The sequence below is a fragment of the Atta cephalotes genome, assembly GCF_000143395.1.
Source record: "Atta cephalotes unplaced genomic scaffold scaffold00026, whole genome shotgun sequence".
Lineage (NCBI taxonomy): Eukaryota > Metazoa > Arthropoda > Insecta > Hymenoptera > Formicidae > Atta > Atta cephalotes.
In genome coordinates this window covers 4,036,306-4,057,718 of record NW_012130090.1, presented here as the reverse complement: position 1 = coordinate 4,057,718, position 21,413 = coordinate 4,036,306, and the positions used below count along the sequence as shown (strand labels likewise).

Below are 21,413 nucleotides of genomic sequence, written 5' to 3'. Positions count from 1 at the left end.
AAATGGTTTTTCGGTTTTCCTGCTGTCTTTCATTCAGTTCATGTGGAACCCATTTTCCCATCTTCTGGATCTTTTCCATGGATTTCAAACGTATGGAGACGGTTTCTCATGTCACATTCAATTGATCCGCGAGTTGTTGTTGAGTTTGAGCGTCAACCTCATCCAACAATGCTTGCAATTCGCTGTCTTCAAACTTTTTCGGTGGTTTTCCACGTTCTTCGTTTTTCACGTCAAAATCGCCACTTTTGAATTTTTTAAACCTCTCAAAACACTGTGATTTACCAAGAGCATGCTCACCGTAAGCTTCGACAAGCATTCGATGCGATTCTGCAGCAGTTTTCTTCAAATGGTAACAGAAAATCAATGCTGTCCGCAAATCGTAGTTTCCAGGTACAAAATTCGACATGTTCAACGCTATTACAAACTATACTGTTGTATGAAACTTGTATTGTTGTGAGTTGAAAATCTTTGTCAGATGTCAGAACAAGGAAATGGCGTCAATGGCGCCGTTTGACGGCAATATATTGACAATATGGCCATCTATTAGTAAATTCCGGTTTCATATTTACATACCTGGTACTCACGTATATCGATTTATCAAACTTCACCTCGAGCTTACACAGTTCTATCGCGATCAGATTCTCTAAAAAAACGCTATGGAAATTTGATTTCGCGATCATTGCCTTAGCACCGTATCTGCCTTCCCATTGTGTTAATAACTTTATATCAACTCGATCGCGTATGTTCTCCATGGTTTTGCCAAATACCGCATTCATATTATAAATTTGTATAAATTTTTTTAAAATCATTTTTGACCAAAGTTCTAAATTTTGTGTTTAATTCTATGTAATCGCGTAGCCATGGAGATTGCGCAAATTGTAGTATACGGTGAACTTTTGTGATACAGAAACCGTGATACAGAAACGAATACACTGCTGCAAATTATGATAATGTATAACGTAATGCTGTTTATCGCATAATGTTGCGAGGAACATGTCATCGCGCTTGCCGCTGATGATTTCTCGCGTCGGACAGAATAGTAGGTCATGTCAGTGTGTATGTCATGAAGATGTTGCGGATATTCCGCATCTACTTCAAGAATACAACCTATTACCGAATCTAACGCGATGTCGTAAAGTCAAAATTTTGTACGTCGTCGACCCATCGAAAATCGACGTAAGGCAATGGTTGACACATTTTCCAACTGTACAGATTTTTGACATCATAGTATGATGATAATTTTGATGGATCGTACGATGGCATATATTTGTTATTGACTCCCGCGTACCTGTTCGAACACTTACTCAGACCATTGCGTATATCGCGCTCGATCGTGATCATGTCAATGCCTATAAGTTCAAATCACACCCGTGTGCTTTAATACGTAATGAAGCTCGATAAAATGTAATAATACGCGGGCCATAACTCGTGACGCAACTGTCACGGAAATATTCAAAGCCAACATACGTCTGTTTTTATATATAAGTCACTATATTCACCAAGTATCCGGATGGAAAACCGCTGCCACATGTTGACAGCGCGTAAGCGTTCTCAAATATCGTGTCGTCTGTCAATGAACTGTAAAATGACTCGCGAGGCGATAAACACAGCTCCTTCAACTTTTCGACACAGTATACTCATATGGAAAGATTCGCCCTTTCGTATCAAAAGATTAAAATTTTCTTCTGATAAATTGGAAAATTCGTATTGCAGTATCCGTAGCTTATCTTTACTGAGAAAAGATGCCAATTTGTCCAAACTAGAAGCGAAAAATCTGAATGAATCTATAATAAAAAAGATTATGCGTTTCGTGGGTTTCCTCCGTGTCCAGATCCATTCTTGGAATGCCAACGTTTTGTCAATCTTGCAATCCATTAGGGCGAGGAATAGCCTGATACTGAACTGTTCCTCTGGGTTGTTTCTTTTTTATACGCTATTTATTGGAGTGTTGGGGGAGGGGGGGGAAGAAGAGAATTGTGGGTGCGGAGGGGGAGGGGGGAAATGGAGGAAATCGGTCTTCAATAACCAGGAGAATGGTTTTCCATATTTTGGCTATAACATAAATAAATAAATAATATAAATAAATTTATATAGAAAGTGAAAACCTCAAGAATCAAATACTTCTACGGGGATAGTATTCTTGCTAAAGTAAACACTTTTAGCAAACTCAGATTTTTCTTAGCCAAGAAATTATCAAATTTGACATTCCTAAAACGCTGCAGGGATAATAATATGATCCCAAAGTTCCTACAACTCATGGACCGCCTAGGAACTCATAAATCTAAAAACATCCTTCATAAAACTAACCTCATCCTCATCAAAGAACACATCCACTTCACTAAGTTACAAATAATCCAAATTTTCCATAAAACCTTTAAACTCTATCTGTTCCTATTCACCTATTCGTTGCGGCATGATATTTGGCAAACCCTAGATGATATTACATACGAACAAGCCATGAAGACTCACATACAATCCTTTGAAAGACAGAAACAGAAATAAACCTAGTCCCTCACAAAAATCTACAACCCTTTCTATTTAACATCAAGAATCAACAAAGATTTGCCTCAAGACACTATCTGTGCTTGCCAAAGGCCCTATCTTCGTAGTGGCATCTAGAAAGATTCCAAAGAAAGAGATTATCAGCCAAATAAAGTCAACCATTTACCAACTCCCCTATCAAGCGGATAGTATCTGCAGACAGGTAACCAATATCCTTTACAAAGCCAAACTCCCTCCACCAAATATCACTAGACAAGAGCGATTGGCCTTCCAAGACCTGAACAAGGACATAGACATCATCGTGTTTCCAGTCGACAAAAGCAATACGACAGTAGTCATGAACACATCACACTATAAGAAAAAGATGAAGAATCTTCTCTCGGACAAAGCATACAAAAAGCTTGACAAAGATCCATCTAATACAATCGTGCAGGATACTAAGATCCTGATAGAAAAAACAACATTTCCAGTAAAATCAAATCAACATTAAAATCTACAAATCCTCTCCCACCAAGGCTATACGGACTACCAAAAGTACACAAACCAAACATCCCCTTTAGATCAATTGTCAGCGCTACACACTCCCTGACATACAACTTATCCCGCTTCCTAGCACAAACACTACAACTCCTCACTAGAAAATCCGAATCATACATAAATAACTCAACAGACTTCATATGAAAGATCCAAAAAATTCGACTACGTCTGACAGACTTGCTTGTAAGTTTCGACGTAGAATCCCTTTTCACACCAAGTTCCAATAAAAGACACATTAAACATAATAATGGCCTCACATGAAGTTCTCTTATCCCGCTAATAGAGCACTGCTTAATAATCACTTACTTCTCCTATAATAACCAATTTTATGAACAAACTTCAGGAGTGGCAATGGATTCTCCTATTTCTCCTGTAATCATCAACATCTTTGAAGCATTTTGAGAAAGAATTCCTCAGAAAAACATTCAAAAACTAGAAGTTTGGTTCCGTCATATAGACGACACATTAGTGATATGGAGACATGGCAGAGCTGAACTCTGTAAATTCCTTATTTTCCTCAACAATCAACATCCAAATATTCACTTCACTGTGGACATAGAGGAAAACTCCCCTTCCTAGATGTTCTCGTCTCTAAGAAAGCTGACGGTAGTCATTAGGCCATTAAGTGTACAGAAAACCAACATACACAGATAGATACCTATATGCCGAGTCGCACCACCCAGCACAAAAACAGTCTGCAATCAATTCACTTTTTCATAGAGCTTTCATCATCTCTGACAAAGAACATCTACAATACAGAACTCAATCACTTAAAATTAATCTTACAGAAAAACGAATAAAAAATACATAATCAAAATAAACATGCAAACAAGACAATGGTCTCTGACACACAATCAGACGAAAAGATCCTATCCATTCTCTCATATGGATCAAAAGAACAGATCGGATTGGTAGAACATTAAACAAACACAATATCCAAACTATCTTTAAACCACCCAAAAAGATAACATAAATCTTAAGAAATCCTAAAAATCAAAGACCTCCACTCAGCTCTGCAAAAGTATACAAAATACCTTGTTTCTGCGGGCATGGATCTGAACACGGAGGAAACTCGCAAAACACATAACCTTTATATAGAAAGCACCCGTGGAAGCTTCAAGAATATTGTAAACCGTAATTTTACACAATTTTTTTTATCAATTTTGATATTTTCCATATGTTTAGTAAACGAGATAAATTTTTCTTTAGTTATCGATTAAAGATAAATGCATCCTTCGTACCTAGTGGCAATTTCCTTGATGACAAAATCATAGCCCGATAAGTTATGGAAAACTACGAGTATACAATGAGAATCCCTATAATATAATTTAGATTAGATTACAATTAGATTTAGATTTAGATTACAATTTGTGCGTGGGGCCTCTGTATCGTCCGCTTAAGTGGCAGTGATCGCGTACCCGCGTATCATCTGGCGCAAACGATTTCTCGCACACGTGACAATGCGTGGCGCTGTTAAATTTTTGCCAATCATCTTGCGTAAAATCCATAAGTACGTTAGCCGAAATTATAGACTGTACACTGTGCGCTAAATTTCTGAGTTCTTCCGTGTCACGCTATACAATCCTAATCGCGGTGAAAACGATAATCCTACAATGAGCTGTACATGTAGTATCCGACACTAAACACGTTGTGATGATGTGTACGTAGCTAATTCAGGATTCCCAACCTTCTTTTCCAATACACACTCCAAGTCGGCGTAGACAATAAATGGAGAGTGTTCCTTCCTGCAGTGATTGTCGAAACTTAGCCATTTATCGTTTTCGCTTGGCAGCTTTATCGTGCAGTCATTCAGTTTCCCACAGTTCTCGCTATAGATCTTCAATTTTGTGTTCGAAAAAGTTAAAGTAATGAAGCCATCTGAAAAAAGTATTATATCATATATTATATATTTATATTATATATATCATATTATTAGGTGTACAACTTTGCTTCCGCCGTTTTTTTTCCGAAATTCGAGGCTTTATTGTAAAAAACTTGTTATACATTTATGATTCAAAGTATTATCCATCGCTGGCCACTACTTTCTCCCATCTTTCGGGTAGCGTACGAATCCCGTGTCGAAAAAACTGGTCATCTTATGAGGCTATCCACGAATCGATCCAATTTTTTACTTCTTCATAAGACCGGAAGTGCTGGTCAGCCAGGCCGTGCCATTGATCGAAACAAGTGATAGTCAGAGGGAGCAACATCTGGAGAATACGGCGAGTGGAGTAGGACCCATTCCAACGTTTTCCCATTTCAACGTTTCCAAATATGTCTTGACCACTTTCGCAACATGGGGTCGAGCATTGTCATGCTGCAAAATCACTCTGTCGTGTCTCTCGTTGTATTGCGGCCGTTTGTCTTTCAATGTTCGGCTCAAATGCATCAATTGCGTTCGATACCGATCGCCTGTGATTGTTTCAGTCGGTTTTAACAGTTCATAATATACTACGCCGAGCTGGTCCCACCAAATACAGAGCATGACCTTGGACGTCAAAATCACCATTCTTGAAACCACTCACGACACGTTCTTTCACTAATAGCGGCCTCACCATAAGTATTTGAGAGCATTCGATGAGCCTCAGCCGCAGATTTCTTCATATTGAAGCAAAAAATTAAAACCTCCCGCAAATGACGAGAATTTGGCTCGTAAACTGACATTTTCAATCGAGAATAACTTTATGATGCAGACACAAATCGAGTAATGTTTCTATGGGGTTATGTTGACAGATGCCCAAGTTTATTGTATGACGTCTATGATCTATTTATTTCGATCACCACTTACCGCTAAAGCCATTTATAGGAAAACGGCGGAAGCAAAGTTGTACACCTAATATATATTATATTATTATCATTATTATTATTACGTATCGCAGAAATATTTCTTATGTTCTTTTTTGATAAGTTGTGAGCTAACTAATCGATAGATTCTCGATGAGCACAAAATATCTCGCGTTGTCCTCCATGTATAAGAAGTTTACATATTTGCTCCTCTTTCAGTCGGCGAATCGGTAAGATCCCCTTCTCATTGATGAAGACGTTGATGGAAATATCATTCAAAGTTTCAAATTTCTTAATTTGATTCACGTCATTGGAAATTCGATTCACAATTTCGCCCACGAAATTTAGAACTGACGTATAATGTGGATACGAGGATTCCCGTTTCACATTTTTTTGAGCCGGACATAGAACAGCAACAACTGACCATACTGCGAAACACGCATTGTCCGCGGTTTGCACGTTGATTATCGCTCTCTTTAGCACAATTTCTTGCAAGAGTTTGATATGACATCCCGCGTGCAAAAGGTTATGCTTGTTCATGTTAAATTTAATATTCGCGACAATGCCCATCCGTTATCGCGTTCCTTCCAGTAATGCTAGGTTCGATGACACGTACCACTCGTGCAAATCGGTGCATTAATGTAGTTCATAGTTCCGGATGGCGATATCTTTGTTCGCGCGTTTAACACCCGCCACAAACTTACCATTAAAAAAGTGTTTATTTTTATAGAGTCATATCGTTGCATTACATTATGCACATGCTCAAGCACAATTTCGCTCGCATCTTCGAGGAATCAGTCAGGTTCGATATGTTTAGAGTTTATCACCACGCCCAGAATATGACTTTCGAATGCCATTTCGATAACGCGCCAACGAAGCCCGTATCCGGCGCTCACATGCACGAATCTTTCACATAGATTAATTTTTTCATATTTATTTGCCTTTTCCTTCATTCCTTTCTTCTTTCCTATCTCAGCAGTATCGTATTGCGAAGGCGTCATCACGCGCGATATCATCGCGCGCGACCATCACGCAGTGCGAATAATTATATAAGATAAAATAAAATAAAATAAAATATATAATATAACATAATAAATAAATAATACAACATAAGAAATAAATAAAATATTCCGTTTGCGAGAAGAAGATGACGATACATAAGAAGAAAAATGGTAAGTATTAATAGTAAGTATTGGGTACAAATTAGTTCAGTCCGTTTCCTTAAAGATGGCTCCAGCTGTTGTGAATGATTCATAGTGACAGCTGATTTTAGCGGTTTCAGAGAGGTTAATAATATTCAGTTTATATCGCTTTGAGTTTCATACAAAACCTTGATTTTTACTATGTTTGAAATGTCGAATTTTGTATTAACCAAGCAACATTTGCGGGAGGTTTTGATTTTCTGCTTTAATTGGAAGAAAAATGCGACTGAAGCCCATCGAATGCTTGTAGAAGTTTATGGCACTGCTCCAACTGATAAATCATGTAGGGAATGGTTTCGACGTTTCAAGGATGAAGATTTCAGCGTTTAAAGACAAGCTTCGCTCTGGACAGCCAAAAAACTTCGAAGACAAAGAATTAGAGGCATTCGAAGAAGATCAGAGTCAAACGCAAGAGGAGCATGCAGAATCATTAGGGATAACTCAACAAACCGTTTCTATACGATTGAGAGCCATGGGAATGATTCAAAAACAAGGAAATTGGGTGCTTTATAAACTGAAACCGAGAGACGTTGAAAGGCGATTTTTCACTTGCGAACAGCTGATTCAAAAACAACAGAGAAAAGTTTTTTGCATCGGATTGTGACTGAAGATGATGAGAAGTGGATATTCTACGACAAGAAGAATTCCAAGAAAAAAAAATACTACGCTAAGCCGGTCAATCATTGCCATCGACCTCAACATCAACACCACGGCCAAACATTCATGGTTCGAAGATCATGCTCTGTATCTGGTGGCACCAAAAGGGTCTTGTTTACTATGAGCTGCTGAAACCCAGCGATTCCGGGCGATCGGTATCGGCTACAATTAATTCGTTTGAGCTGTGCATTGCGAGAAAAATGGCCGGAATACGAGCAAAGACATGATAAAGTTTCTTCTTCATGACAATGCTCGGCCTCGTGTGGCTAAAGTCGTAAAAAAATATTTGGAAACGCTCAAATGGGATGTTTTACTGCACCCGCCGTATTCTCTGGACATTGCTCCTTCTGATTACTGATTGTTCCGAAGGATATAGCACGATTTGGCAAGTCACCGGTTCACTTCTTTCGCAGAAATCGAAAATTGGCTCCAAAATTGGATCGCCTCCAAAGACGAGTCATTTTTTCAAGATGGAATTCAAAAATTGCTTGAGAAATGGGAAAAAGTAGGCAGCGACGGACAATATTTTAATTGATCTGTTTATTCATTTTGTTTTGAAATAAATGCATTTTTGAACACAAAAAAACGAATCGAACTAATTTGTACTTCCAATAATATTAGAAAATTAATAGCGTTTTCGGCCTGATCGAGTTTATACTAATCTGGGTTGAAGTAATATTTCAGCTCTCCTATTGGTAGAGCGTGTCAACCAATAGCGAAGTATTTTCTAACCTAAATTGGTGCAAACCCTTCGTCTATAAAACTGGCGGAAACAGAACGCGCGGAAAGGCGGAAAATTTAATAAAGTTTAGTTAATTTTGTCTTCTTTTCGTTTTCATATTTCCGTACGCCATGTAATCGCATTCGTATACAGCAGGACATTGTAACTCTAATGCGTCAACAAATAAATAGGTTAAATTATAATCACTACACAAAAAATTCATGTTCTTATTTTATTAAAAGAATATATAATTCCACTGCAATCCATTCGCCACTCATGTCTCCCTCTCAATTTGAATGACTTGTCGAATAAAATGACCAGCAAACGAACAATTCACCTCTGACATACAAAAACTCACTCGAAACAGTGTAATAGACGTATAAATGATGCACACTAAAGTCACTAAATCTATAAAGTATTCGCATCCATTTTGACGCATAAAGCCAATTCCAAATTAATAATTTTGTATATACATACTTTATTTGGGAAAATGATTCCGTCAAGTATATAAATCAATGTTTTTAATCAGTTTATTTATGACTAAAAGAATATATACGATTGTTTAATTTATGTGTTTTTTTAGTTTAATACGGATTTATTTGCTGTAGTAATACATAAAAGTGCACAAAGAGTACATGTAAGTTCAGAACTCGAAAGTACACATCACATGTAAGATTAGTGGAACTTAACTGTACCCAATGTATATTTTAAATCGTGTACTATATGCACTTTGGTCATTTTGACGCATCAGTTCTGAAATCAATTGCAGATTTATAGATCTAATGACTTTAGTGTATATTGTATGTATGATACACGGATATGCAACTTTCGCTTTTGCCTCAATTTGGCGGATTACCCTATTGGCCGTACTCTTATTATAGATACTCTACACCAAGTGAGTGCGTTCTTTTCTAAATGACTCTATCGCCATTCCTCGAATGCTCGGTTTAGAGATATCATAGGTTTATTCGTGTCGCATGCTCCAAATTAACCCAGAGAGCACTTGGATCACAGGTAAGATGGCGGTTGGAGCAGTTACATGCATGTGCTCCAATGTTCAGTGACACGAACGGATTTAGGACAAGTGAGCGTATCACCTAACCTAATCTAACCTAACCTAATTCGTAACACCACTCGAACGGATCGGACATGTTTCGTTTCGGGTATTTTGTGTTACTTCGATTATTTGAAAAGCGTTTTTATACAAAATATGTTTTTAATAAAATTTGTCTTTTATTATATTCATATAACACTATAAATTTCAAACATTTCAATTTACAAAATCTTCATCAGAAGATATTATCAGTGATAATAAAGAAAATGTATTTATGTAACCCCATCCAATGTCAACAAATTAACATATGATACATAATATTGGGTATGGGAAAAGGGGAGAGCCATAATTCCATCGCGATAGAACTTCTGTGGTTTCTGATCGAAAAACTGCTTCAAGTGATTTTCAGGCCTCTTTTGAAGCTAGCTTTACACCATTAAAAGAGTTCTGCAGAGACCTAAACAAATGATAGTCTGAGGGTGCTACGTCAGGACTATACGGTGGATGCATTAAAACTTCCCAGCCAAGCTCTCGCAATTTTTGCCGAGTCATCAAAGATGTGTGTGATCGAGCGTTGTCGTGATGGAAGACGACACCTCTCCTATTGATTAATTCTGGCCACTTCCTCTCAATTGCTTGTTGTAATCTCTGCAGTTGTTCACAGTAAAGTTCAGAATTATTAATTGTTTGATTGGACGATAACAGTTCATAGTGAACGATTCCCTTCCAGTCCCACCATACACACAACATCACCTTCTTCCTCGTCAAACCAGGTTTTACGATTGCTTGCGCCTTCTCTCATTTCTTTATCTACGATCTTTTTCTAGTTGATTATCCTAGATGATCCATTTTTCATCACCAGTTATCATTCTCTTCAGAAATGGCTCAATTTCATTCTGTTTCAGTAGCGTATCACAAATGTTAATTCGGTCCATCATGTTCCTAACACTCAACTCGTGAGGAACCCAAACATCGAGCTTCTTTTTGTATCCAGTTTTGTGTAAATGATTTAAATCTGTTTTGTGTCGATGCCTAGTTTCCTGGCAATCTCCACAGTGCTCACATGCTTATCACGCTCGACTTTTACCATGATTTCATCGGACTTTTCAATGATCGGTCGACCGGAGCGAGGTTCATCTTTCACATCGAAATTTCCAGCACGAAAGCGAGCGAATCATTTCCGTGCTACTGATTTTGATAAAGTATCTTCACTGTAAATAGCGCAAATTTTTTCACAAGCTTGTGAGCATTCTTGTCTTTATCGTAGTGATAAAGCTGCAAAATGTAGCGAATTTTTTCCTTATTTATTTCCATTTTCAAAATAAAATAACTTTTGATCCACTTCACCGATTTCAATTTTTTTCGGCTCAAAACAAAGATTAAAATGTCACTTTTTAAATGCACGTTTAGTGTTGCCGATGCGATTAGTAGTTGCCGACTGCTGAGCATTTAATGCCATCTAGCGGGAAAAACGCCACGAACTTTTTTCCACACCCAATAAAAATTATCGCTTTAGGCTAATCTTATTATTTAGGCTAATCTTATTATTCTTATTATTTAGTTATTCCTGCGTTAAGATATTACGGTTCGAAATAAGTATCAAGTCAGTAGTTTGAAAGTCTATAATTGTAAAATTATGTTTAATTGATTCTTCGGTTGTTATCGAGAATCGGCTCAGTCAACAATTTTCATATAAAACGTCATTTCAAACGAGAATTTCTTCAACGACTATCCTACTATATTCTGTACAATTAAATGTCAATTTCTGATTAAAAAATTATTATATTTAATTTAATATTGATGAGAATTTATTTTTCACTTACTTTAATATAGAACGTTTATATAGAATAGTCAATCAATAGCGTTACACGAATGTAATAAAAGATGAATTTTATTAGTTAACTGCATTTGCTTGTTTTTTTAAAAAGCCTTGACATTTTATTGTATTTACATGAGCCTACTTTTCTTGACATTTTATTGTATTTACATGAGCCTATTTTCTATATAAAAGTTATATTATATTTTTATATTATATTATATTTATTATATTAATATTATTTTATTTTATTTTTTTAATTTTTCTAATTTCATTTACTTTATTTATTTATTTTATTATTTTATTTTATTTTATTATTTTATTTTATTAATATTATACTATATTGTGGTATTATATTTTTATATTTATATCAAAAACGCATTTATTAAATGCGTTTTTATACAAAATGAATCTAAAATACTTTTTTCAATACAGAACATTTTCAACCGTGGGCGTGCGTAACATGCTCCAATCATACTTTCTTCTTCTGAGGTGAGACAAATGGAGCATGCTCTTAATTGATCCATGGAGTATGCTTTAACATGATGCGAACAAACCTTACCTTTATGTTGTAAACTAGGCCATACAATCCACGTATATGAATCTATAGCAGAGTATAATCATATTTAGTAGACAGTAAAGTTTTTTGAGGTCTACAATTTTTAGTGTGCATGTGTCGGTTTGTACATTTAGCAATAGGCGGAAGTATTAGGAGAAATTCAAGAGCCTATCTTATCATAGCTCTACTGTGTACATTTTACAACATGACGGTGAATCATGTGCTTAAGAACACTTACATCAAAAGTGCCGACAGTCAGTGTCGCTACTATATATGATTATACACACTGTGTCTATACAAACATATTGAGTCAGTCGGTAGCAATCGTCAGCAAACATCAAATGCGATCGATCAATTAGAATCGGCAATCAGAGTCGGCAGTCGGGTTGGTCTGCAGAGTCGATAGTCTGATACGGCCTTTAGAAAGAACTTGCAAACTGAGTACACCATATTATCCTTTCTACCATATATCCTACCCACTTAAAACGGGAAGCACAAGCCTAGTTTCCACCGAGAGATCAGAATGTAAGAACTGACCAACTACAGTCGAGTATTGCCCTGTTACAATCGAACAACAGAAGGATGCTCGGCTATAGTTGATTGGTACTTACATTCTGGTCCGATTTAAATCTTCAGTGGAAACTAGGTCACAGACTCTTGCTTAAAGCGGGGAACACAGACTTTTGCATAACACATAAAACCGGTTTTACTTTAGTTGCAAATCGATCGCAAGTTTGTTGCAACAGTTAATCTGAAGCTTTCATTTTAAAATCGCTTCATATTGGCTGTCGCAACAGACTTGCGATCGACTTGCAACTAATATAGAACCGGCTTAAAACATGAAGCATAAGAAAATCAACCAATTAGAGGCCTTTATTTTACGGAAAGAAAGGAAAAAAAGAACTTTAATTGGTTTATTTTCTTATGCCTTATGTTATGCATTATGCAAGAGTCTGTGCTCCCTGCTTAATCCATGAAGATAGTGGCACAGTATATACAGTAGTGCAATTCTCCTAATTTTATATTGACCAAATAGAATGCGCATGCGCGAAATAAGTAAGTTGCTCAGTAATACCATCTAAACTTCTACCGTCTTACTTCTTTTTTTTTCCGTTCTCTCTTTCAGGGCCATTTAAATGTTCAAGTAGCTGAAATAAATCAGAGAAAGAGATAGAAGAAAAGAAAATCATGATTAGTTTAATTTAATTTATTGGGAAGTTCTATGAGAAAGACTACACAGAAAGACTTAACAGAGTAATAGACATAGAATATGATACAATAGATACTATAGTAGACATAACATAAAATAAAATACAATTTAATAGTCATTAATAGCTTGGTTAGTAAATAGTTCGGCGACAAAATTGCTGTTACAAAGCCTACCAGCAACAAAATCGAAAATAATATAATGAGACAATAATATAATGACAATAATATAATGAGACAATAATATAATGAGAGGTGAACTATTAATCATTTAAATACACACACACACACACACACATACACACACAGTTTTTAAATCAGTGAATTGTTTTTAAAACAATGAATTATTTTTAAAGTGAATTGTCGTTTCTGAAACGCTGAAACTACAACTGTCTCACTCTAACTTATTGCACTATTTCAGAATTCTTCGAAAAAGAATAGGTCTTACGTATACGTAGCGCTGCAGCGAGTCGGAATGGCAGATATCTTAACCTTTAAAATCTCGAACTTTGACGCTTAATATCTCGGTTCAAGAGGCCAACCGCTGCATTTTTTTGTCAGATTCTTTCATTTTGAGTGAAAACGCGTCGGATGAGTGTATTTTCATTAAGATTTTAGGTGGGATATGCTATTCTAAATAATTTTAACGCTAAATATCTTGTTTCGCAGAGGAGTCCCGGACTTTTTCTGCCAAATTTTTTCATTTTATGCAACATGTAGAATGAGCCTAATTTCATCGAAATCGGAGATAGCTCTTCCCAAGATCCTCATTTTGTTTCTGTGATAGATTTCCTAACCTCAATAATTGTAATTGTCAACTTTAACACTTAATATCTCGATTCGCGGGGCAGAGCGACATTTTTTTCTATCAAATTCTTTCATTTCATGCAAAAACGTGTCGATTAATCCTAATTTTATTGATTTTTGAGGTGATTAGTGTTAACTGTATAATTACCAGAATGACTAATTAAGTGTGTCTTTTTACTTAAATAAAGACAAGTTGAAAGTTGTCGAAATATTAAATAATGGCAGACATAAATTTTATAACGAATATTTTTTTTCTTTATTTTACAGATATGTTTGGAAAAGAAGCTATTAAGCTCATAACGGAGCTCGATATGCATGAAGATATTCGACCATTTAATGTAAGCATTATAAATATTATCCCAGATAACAAAATGTTAGGATGTTGACAGACTGGTAGCAGATTTGATCAGAAAATGTTAGCAGACTGACCACAACTGATGTCGCATTCTACTCCTGTTCTGCTGACAGAATCTGTTAACATTCTATGCAAGGAGACAGACTGGCAGCAGACACCAAACAAAATCTGTTGATAGAATCTGATAGCAGATTGCGAGCAGAAACCGAGCAAGATCTGTCATTTTCATTTAAATCTGGTTTTTTATAAAAAATTTTGCGTACATATATATAAATGGTTATATATAATTATACATAATTATATTATATATTTATGTATACTGGTGTGAAAACTGAAAATAATCAATACAGTTTTATTGTTAAAAAAATGAATATTTTAAATAAGGACTTTCTCTCTTTAAAATAACAAAAAAAAAGTTAATCTGGGCTGACAGTCAGTGCAAGAGGAGGTGCATAATAAAATTTTAACAAATATTCTATTTGATATGTTGATTTCTTCTTTATTTAAATTTTGAGAAATGATTGAACTAATTGAATGTTTCGATTCTTTTTCTTCTTCAGCAATATGTCTAATCCATATTAGATTTCGCAAATAGACAAGGTAGAGTTACTTACAGGTTGCCAAAAGTAGTGGAATCTGCTTAAATTCACATACTTGAGAGACTTAAAATCAACTAAATAAGTAACGACTACCCAGCGAATCACCCACACGATCATCAAATCTTATCATGAATGCTTTGGGTGCTATTATATTCACAAATAAGCATTTTTAAATATATTTTATGTGGATTTGATTGAACTCCGTTTAAGCCATTCAGAATGATGAATAGGATCTAACTAATAGGATCTAATGAGCATTTAAATTAACAAAGATCGGAGATTTTGAAGAAAAAAAGTCATAATAAATAAAGACAGTACATTCAGATTAAGTTGCTGATTTTATGATATATAACATATATAAGATATTTAACATATGTCATAGATATAATAAGTATAATAAGTATAAGAACGGAAAATTGTTGTAATAGTTACAAATATAATTTAATATAAGAATTGAATATAAGAATCAAGAGGAAAATAACAAGCCAAATTAATAGTATCCAAATTAATAGTATCCAAAGCTCGCAAAATCTAATGAATTAAGAATATTGCTGAAGAAGATTCCAAAGAGAATCGAAAAGTTTAATGAGTTCAATGAGTTCAATGATTTCTCAAGACTTTAAATAAAGAAGACATCAAATGGAGTAACAAATTTATTCGTTAAAATTTTATTGCACACCCTTTTCTGCTAACTCTCATTAGCCCAGATTAATTTTGCTTTTGTTATTTTATTGCTAAAATATTATCAATTAGCTTTACATTTCAAAATACACATGAGAAAGTTATAAAATAATAAAAAAAAATTGGAGATTTAGAAACACACTCCAAAAGAGCTTAGGAATCTCTAAGAGATTAGCCTATTTGATTCACATATACCAATTCTTATAAGACTCCTGGCATTTTCTTTTTATGAGAAGCAAGTCCATTTCGAAACGAGGTCCTATATGAAAATAGCAGATTTTGCTCGGTTTCAATCTATCGTCAGGTTTTGTTAGCAGACTCAACTCAGTTTCTACTCGCAATCTGCTGTCAAGTTATACAGCAAATTGCGAATAGAAACTGAGTAGAAACTTGAGAGCAAATTCTGTTCGGTTTCTGCCATCAACTTGCTAGCACAGCATGTCATCAGGTTTTGTCATATTTTTGATAACAGTTTACTGACATTGTCTGATAGTACAAACTATGTACAATTTGTTGTCTTTCTGCAATCAGAAATTGATAGCAGATTCTGTTCAAAACTTGTCTCTTCGGATTTGGATATTTGGGATTATAAGTTATTATTATTAAAATTAGATATAAAGTTTCTTCTAATTTGCAGGAACAGGTGATGCGACAAGTTTTTGAAGAGATGCAAACACTTTATGAAGCCAATTTGATGGACAGGTATAGTATGTGTTATATGGCGTTCATTAAAGTCTTTACAATTATTAACAAATTATATGAAAAGTAAAATCATAAAGAGAATAAAATATTACGTATAAACAATATATGATGACAATATAATTTAATGAAATAACATTTAGTTGTCTTGTAATTTAACAGGAACAACTATATTTCATTAGTGATTAGATATCGATCTTTTAATAAGTTTTCTTTACTTTTTGCAAATGTTTCAGACTTTCCGAAATGTTGTTTCAGCAATGCAATACAGAACGAAAGAAACAATGCGTTGTTACCGTCGGTTCATTTTCGCCATACGGCTCTGCTCAGGAATAAAAGATGCATATTGGCGTACTTATATCATCGGATCAGACGATTACGGCAGATGCGCTGGGAATTGGGCAGCATTCTACCAACCGAGATAACCGCCAACTTATTGAATGCAGAGATGCAATGGTTTCAGAACTATAATAAATCTCTGGCCACCTACATGAGATCAATAGGCGATGATCATGGATTAAATCTGACTGTGAATATAAGTCCTCCAAAGACACTATATGTTGAGGTAAATATTTCTCTCCTAATCTCTCGTATATATGGCAGAACATTCATTGTGCAAGAACATTTTTTCGTTTTTTTTTTCATTTGAATTTACAATCTTCTTGCTTCTTGCTTTATAAGTATTTTTATTTATAAATTACGGATTACATTACAATTTTGGATATTTTATAGATATAAATTTTTATTAAAAAAAATTTATTTAATAGAAAAAAACAAGCTTTCTTTTGGATATGTGTAATACATATGTAATATAAATTATGGATTTTATGTATGTATGTATGTATCATATTAAAATAATTGAACGATACTAGTAATTAGATGATTTCTTTCAGGTGAAGTGTCTAAGTGATTTCGGTAAACTAGAACTCGATGATGGTGAGGTTATTACATTAAAAAAAAATACATATCATCTGTTACCAAGAGCTACATGCGAACCACTTATCAGACAAGGCATACTCGAACACCATAATGCATAATAATTAAAAAAAGTTTCTCCCTATTTCTATCATTTCTTTTATACATTTATATTGTATATTTTAGTGCTGCAAACACTATCATCACTGTGTGTGCAACTCAACGTAAAAATAAACACATGCACGCGCGATTATCAGATTTAAGAAGCAAAACAAATACTTTTTAGTGCAAAATGAAACGTGAATTTTATGTTTTACTATTAGTAATTTTCATGTTCTTAGTTTGTTCTTTTTTAACTTTTTTCATTACTCTTTAATCTCCATTAAGTAATCTTTATTGTACTGCACATATTCTGAATGTGTGTGCATATGTGTGCGCGCGCGTACACATTCAGAATGTGTACACACACACGCGCGCGCGCGCGCGCGCGCGTGTGTGTGTGTGTGTGTGTGTGTGTGTGTGTGTGTGTGAATAATAATAATAATAATAACATAATTTCTCTACTTAAGTACAGATGCTTAATGATAAGGTATTGGAGTGTTTTGCAACTGATTTTGTTTATTGATTGCGATTTTATCATCTTTTATTATATATCTTAATATTTATTTAGATATATTTATTATATATCTTAATATTTATTTAGATATAATTATTATTTAAAATCAAATTATTATTTAAAATCAAATATATTTGAAATTAATTAGAAAATATAATAATTGTGATACATTATAGAAATTTGAAAAGATATTTATCATATTTTCAGGGTTGGTAAGTTAATGTTTTTTTTTAACTGAATAAAGTTAAAGTTAATGGCTTTATAAAATTAATAAAGTTAATAAAGTTAATTAATAAAGTTAAATTAAAAGTTGAAAAAAATTATTTTTTAGATCATAATGTCCTAATTTTTCTTAAAATGAGATTAAATGTAGATAAATATAGATTAAATATAGATAAATATAATATAGATAAATTAAATATAGATACAATATAGATCATTAAGTAAATTAAATTTTTATTTGGGAGTACAAATAAGTTTTCGCCATTTGCAAAAGAGTGCCACTAATAAACTATAGTTAAAATTGTTTGATGTAAAATGATATCATAAGATTGGACATCTGGTAACACCATAATCTTGAAATATTAGCGATTTTGTATCAGCATCATATATTTTTTTTTGTACGAAAACATCGAATTTTGAGCCGAATAAGCGTCATTTGCGGGAACTTTTGATTTACTTCTTTAATTTGAAGAAATCTGCAGCTGAGGCTCATAGATTGCTTGTAGAAGTATATGATGATGCTGTCTTAAGTGAGAGAAGTTGTCGTGAGTGGTTTCAAAAGTTTAAGAACGGTGAATTAGACGTCGAAGACAAAGAACGTAGCAGAAAACCGAAAGTATACGAAGACGCGGAATTGGAAGCATTATTGGATGAAGATTCGTGCTAAACGCAAAAAGAACTTGCACTTACATTAGGAGTGACTCAACAAACAATTTCATATCGTTTGAAATCATTGGAAATGATTCAAAAGCAAGGGAATTGGGTTCTATATGAACTGAAGCCGAGAAATGCCGATTATTCACAAGTGAAATGCTTGCCAGACATAAACGAAAGGGTTTTTTGCATCGTATAGTCACTGGTGATGAAAAATGGATCCACTACGATAACCCAAAGAAGAGGAAATCATGAGGATCACCTGACCATGCTTCAACATCGACAGCCAAGCCGAATATTCATGGAAAAAAACTCATGTTGTGTATTTGATGGGATCAACTTGGTGTCATGTATTATGAGTTGCTCAAACCGAACGAGACCATTATTGGGGCTCTCTACCGAATACAATTGATGAGATTGAGCCGAGCACTCAAGGAAAAACGCGCCCACTACTACTCTAGGCATGATAAAATTATTCTCCTGTATGATAATACTCGATTATATGTTACGGTGCCAGTCAAAACCTACTTAGAAACACTCAAATGGAAAGTTCTACCTCACCCGCCGTATTCTCCAGACATTGCTCCTTCCGACTATCACTTGTTCCGATCGATGACATATGGCCTGTCTGAGCAGCACTTCACATCATATGAAGATATCAAAAATTGTATCGATGATTGGATAGCCTCAAAAGATGAAGCGTTCTTCTATCGCGATATCCACATGCACCAGAAAGATGGGAAAAAGTGATGGCCATTACTTTGAATAAAACATTATGTACCGTTCTTTCACAATAAATAATTTAATTTAATTTTTGATAAAAAACGGCGGAAACTTATTTGTACTCCTAATAATTTTTTTATTCATATGTGATATAAGTATATAACATATAACGATATAACTACCTAAACGACAATGGATTAAAATGGATTAAAATTTTTTTCTATCCGAATGCGTATTTTAAATAGCGAATACTTTTTTTGGATTCAATTGGATTCAATTAGATTCAATTGGATTAAAAAACTGCATTTCCTATTCAAAATTTTGAACAGTATTTACAATGTGTGTGTTGGGCATACACATTAGAAAAAGCTAATATATACTTTAACTTAGTTAGCTAATATCTAATATAAGCTAAAAAAGCTAATATATAATAACTTAGTTAATTTTAAATTTTAAATAATTAAATTTTAACTTAACTAAATAACTTTTAAACGTTAACTTTTTAACTTTTTTTTAAGTTAAAAAATTTTTTATCTCTTTTAAATATCTTAGAAAATCTTTAGAAAAATAATAAGATATAATAAGACTAAGGAGATTACTATCGTAATCTGTTCATATTTTAAGACCATCTTAAATAATTTCTTAAGATGCTAATACAGCCCTCTGATTGGTTTATGCGATTATGCCTTATGCCATAAGCCTTAGTCCGAATCTACAATAGGTTTTAAGTCTTAAATCATAAAAAATTGACCAATACAATCAAATATTTTTCTCGCATTCGATTGTAATTGGTCAATTTCTTATAGCTTAAGACTTATTAAAAAGTAATCACTGTCTTGTATCTTTTCTATGTGCTGGCTGTTTTTTTAAAATTATATAACTTATATACTCGGCAAACGAGAATGAATTGAAATGAATTCAGATTTTCAAAAATATTGCTTCACGAATGTTAAAATGAATGCTTTTCAATTGGAATTGCATATCTGGAGCATATCTTTGCCTTTCAATCTAAAAGTAATATTAACTTTTTCTGTGCATTGTGGATATTGTTCAATTCAAAATTTTGAATAGGAAATGCAATTTTTCAATCCAATTGAATCTAATTGAATCCAATTGAATCCAATTAAATCCAAAAAAAAGTATTCACTACTTAAAATACGTATTTGGATAGAAAAAAATTTCAATCCATTTTAATTCATTCTCGTTTGCTGGACTGTGTTCTTATAAGAAATGTTGCGTATTAATACAGTTTTATTGCTAAAATATTATCGATGAGCTTCATATTTCATACACATGAGAAAGTTATAAAATAGTCAAAAAAATATTTAGAGATTCAGAAAGCATTTTTTAAAAGAGCTTAGGAATCTCTAGGAGATTTGCCTTTTCGATTTACATATGCTAATGCTTATAGGATTTCTGGACATTTTTTTCTTACGAGAAGCAAATTCAATTCAGTGAGGCCGTATATGAAGATAGCAGATCTTGCTCGGTTTCTACTCGCGATCTACTATCAAGTTATACAGCAGATTCCGTTCTATTTTTGTTACCAATTTGCTGGCATAGCATGTCATCAGACTTTGTCATTTTATTTTTAATATCCCTGCAATTTACTGGCATTGTCTGATAATACAAATTCTGTCTCTTATTCAGAGTTGGATATTATACATATATACATAAACATCCCTGGTGAAAAAATTTCGCTGAAATTATTCTGTTTTAGAACATTTCAGCGAAATTGCTGAAAATTTACCGAAAGTGAATTTCAGCTAACATATTGAAAAATCACTGAAATCCAACCGAAATTTTCTGAAATTTCTCTGAAATTTCTTGCTGAAATTTGTCTAAAAATTTTGCTGAAATTTTTGTGAAATTTTGTCAAAAATGAATTTTTCAGCTAAAAATTGCTGAAATTAAACTGAAACTTTTTTAAAAATGCTAAAATTTTGTTGAAAAGTATTCCAGAAGGTGAAATAATTTCACCAAAATTTTTTCATTAGGAATGCTAATTACACACACACACACACACACACACACACACACACACACACACACACACACACACACACACACACACACACACACACACACACACACACACACACAC

At 34.0% G+C, this 21,413-nt stretch overlaps 1 protein-coding gene across 1 annotated transcript; it reads left to right on the top strand.

Annotated features, from left to right (window-relative positions):
• The first annotated feature begins 13,704 nt into the window (after window positions 1-13,704).
• Window positions 13,705-17,352, top strand: LOC105620423 (DNA replication complex GINS protein PSF1-like). The gene is made up of 5 exons (XM_012201918.1): window positions 13,705-13,789; window positions 14,113-14,183; window positions 16,118-16,182; window positions 16,438-16,744; window positions 17,073-17,352. Exons 2-5 carry the CDS (start codon window positions 14,115-14,117, stop codon window positions 17,214-17,216), a joined length of 585 nt encoding a protein of 194 aa, XP_012057308.1. The 5' UTR covers window positions 13,705-13,789; window positions 14,113-14,114; the 3' UTR covers window positions 17,217-17,352.
• The last annotated feature ends 4,061 nt before the right edge of the window (window positions 17,353-21,413 follow it).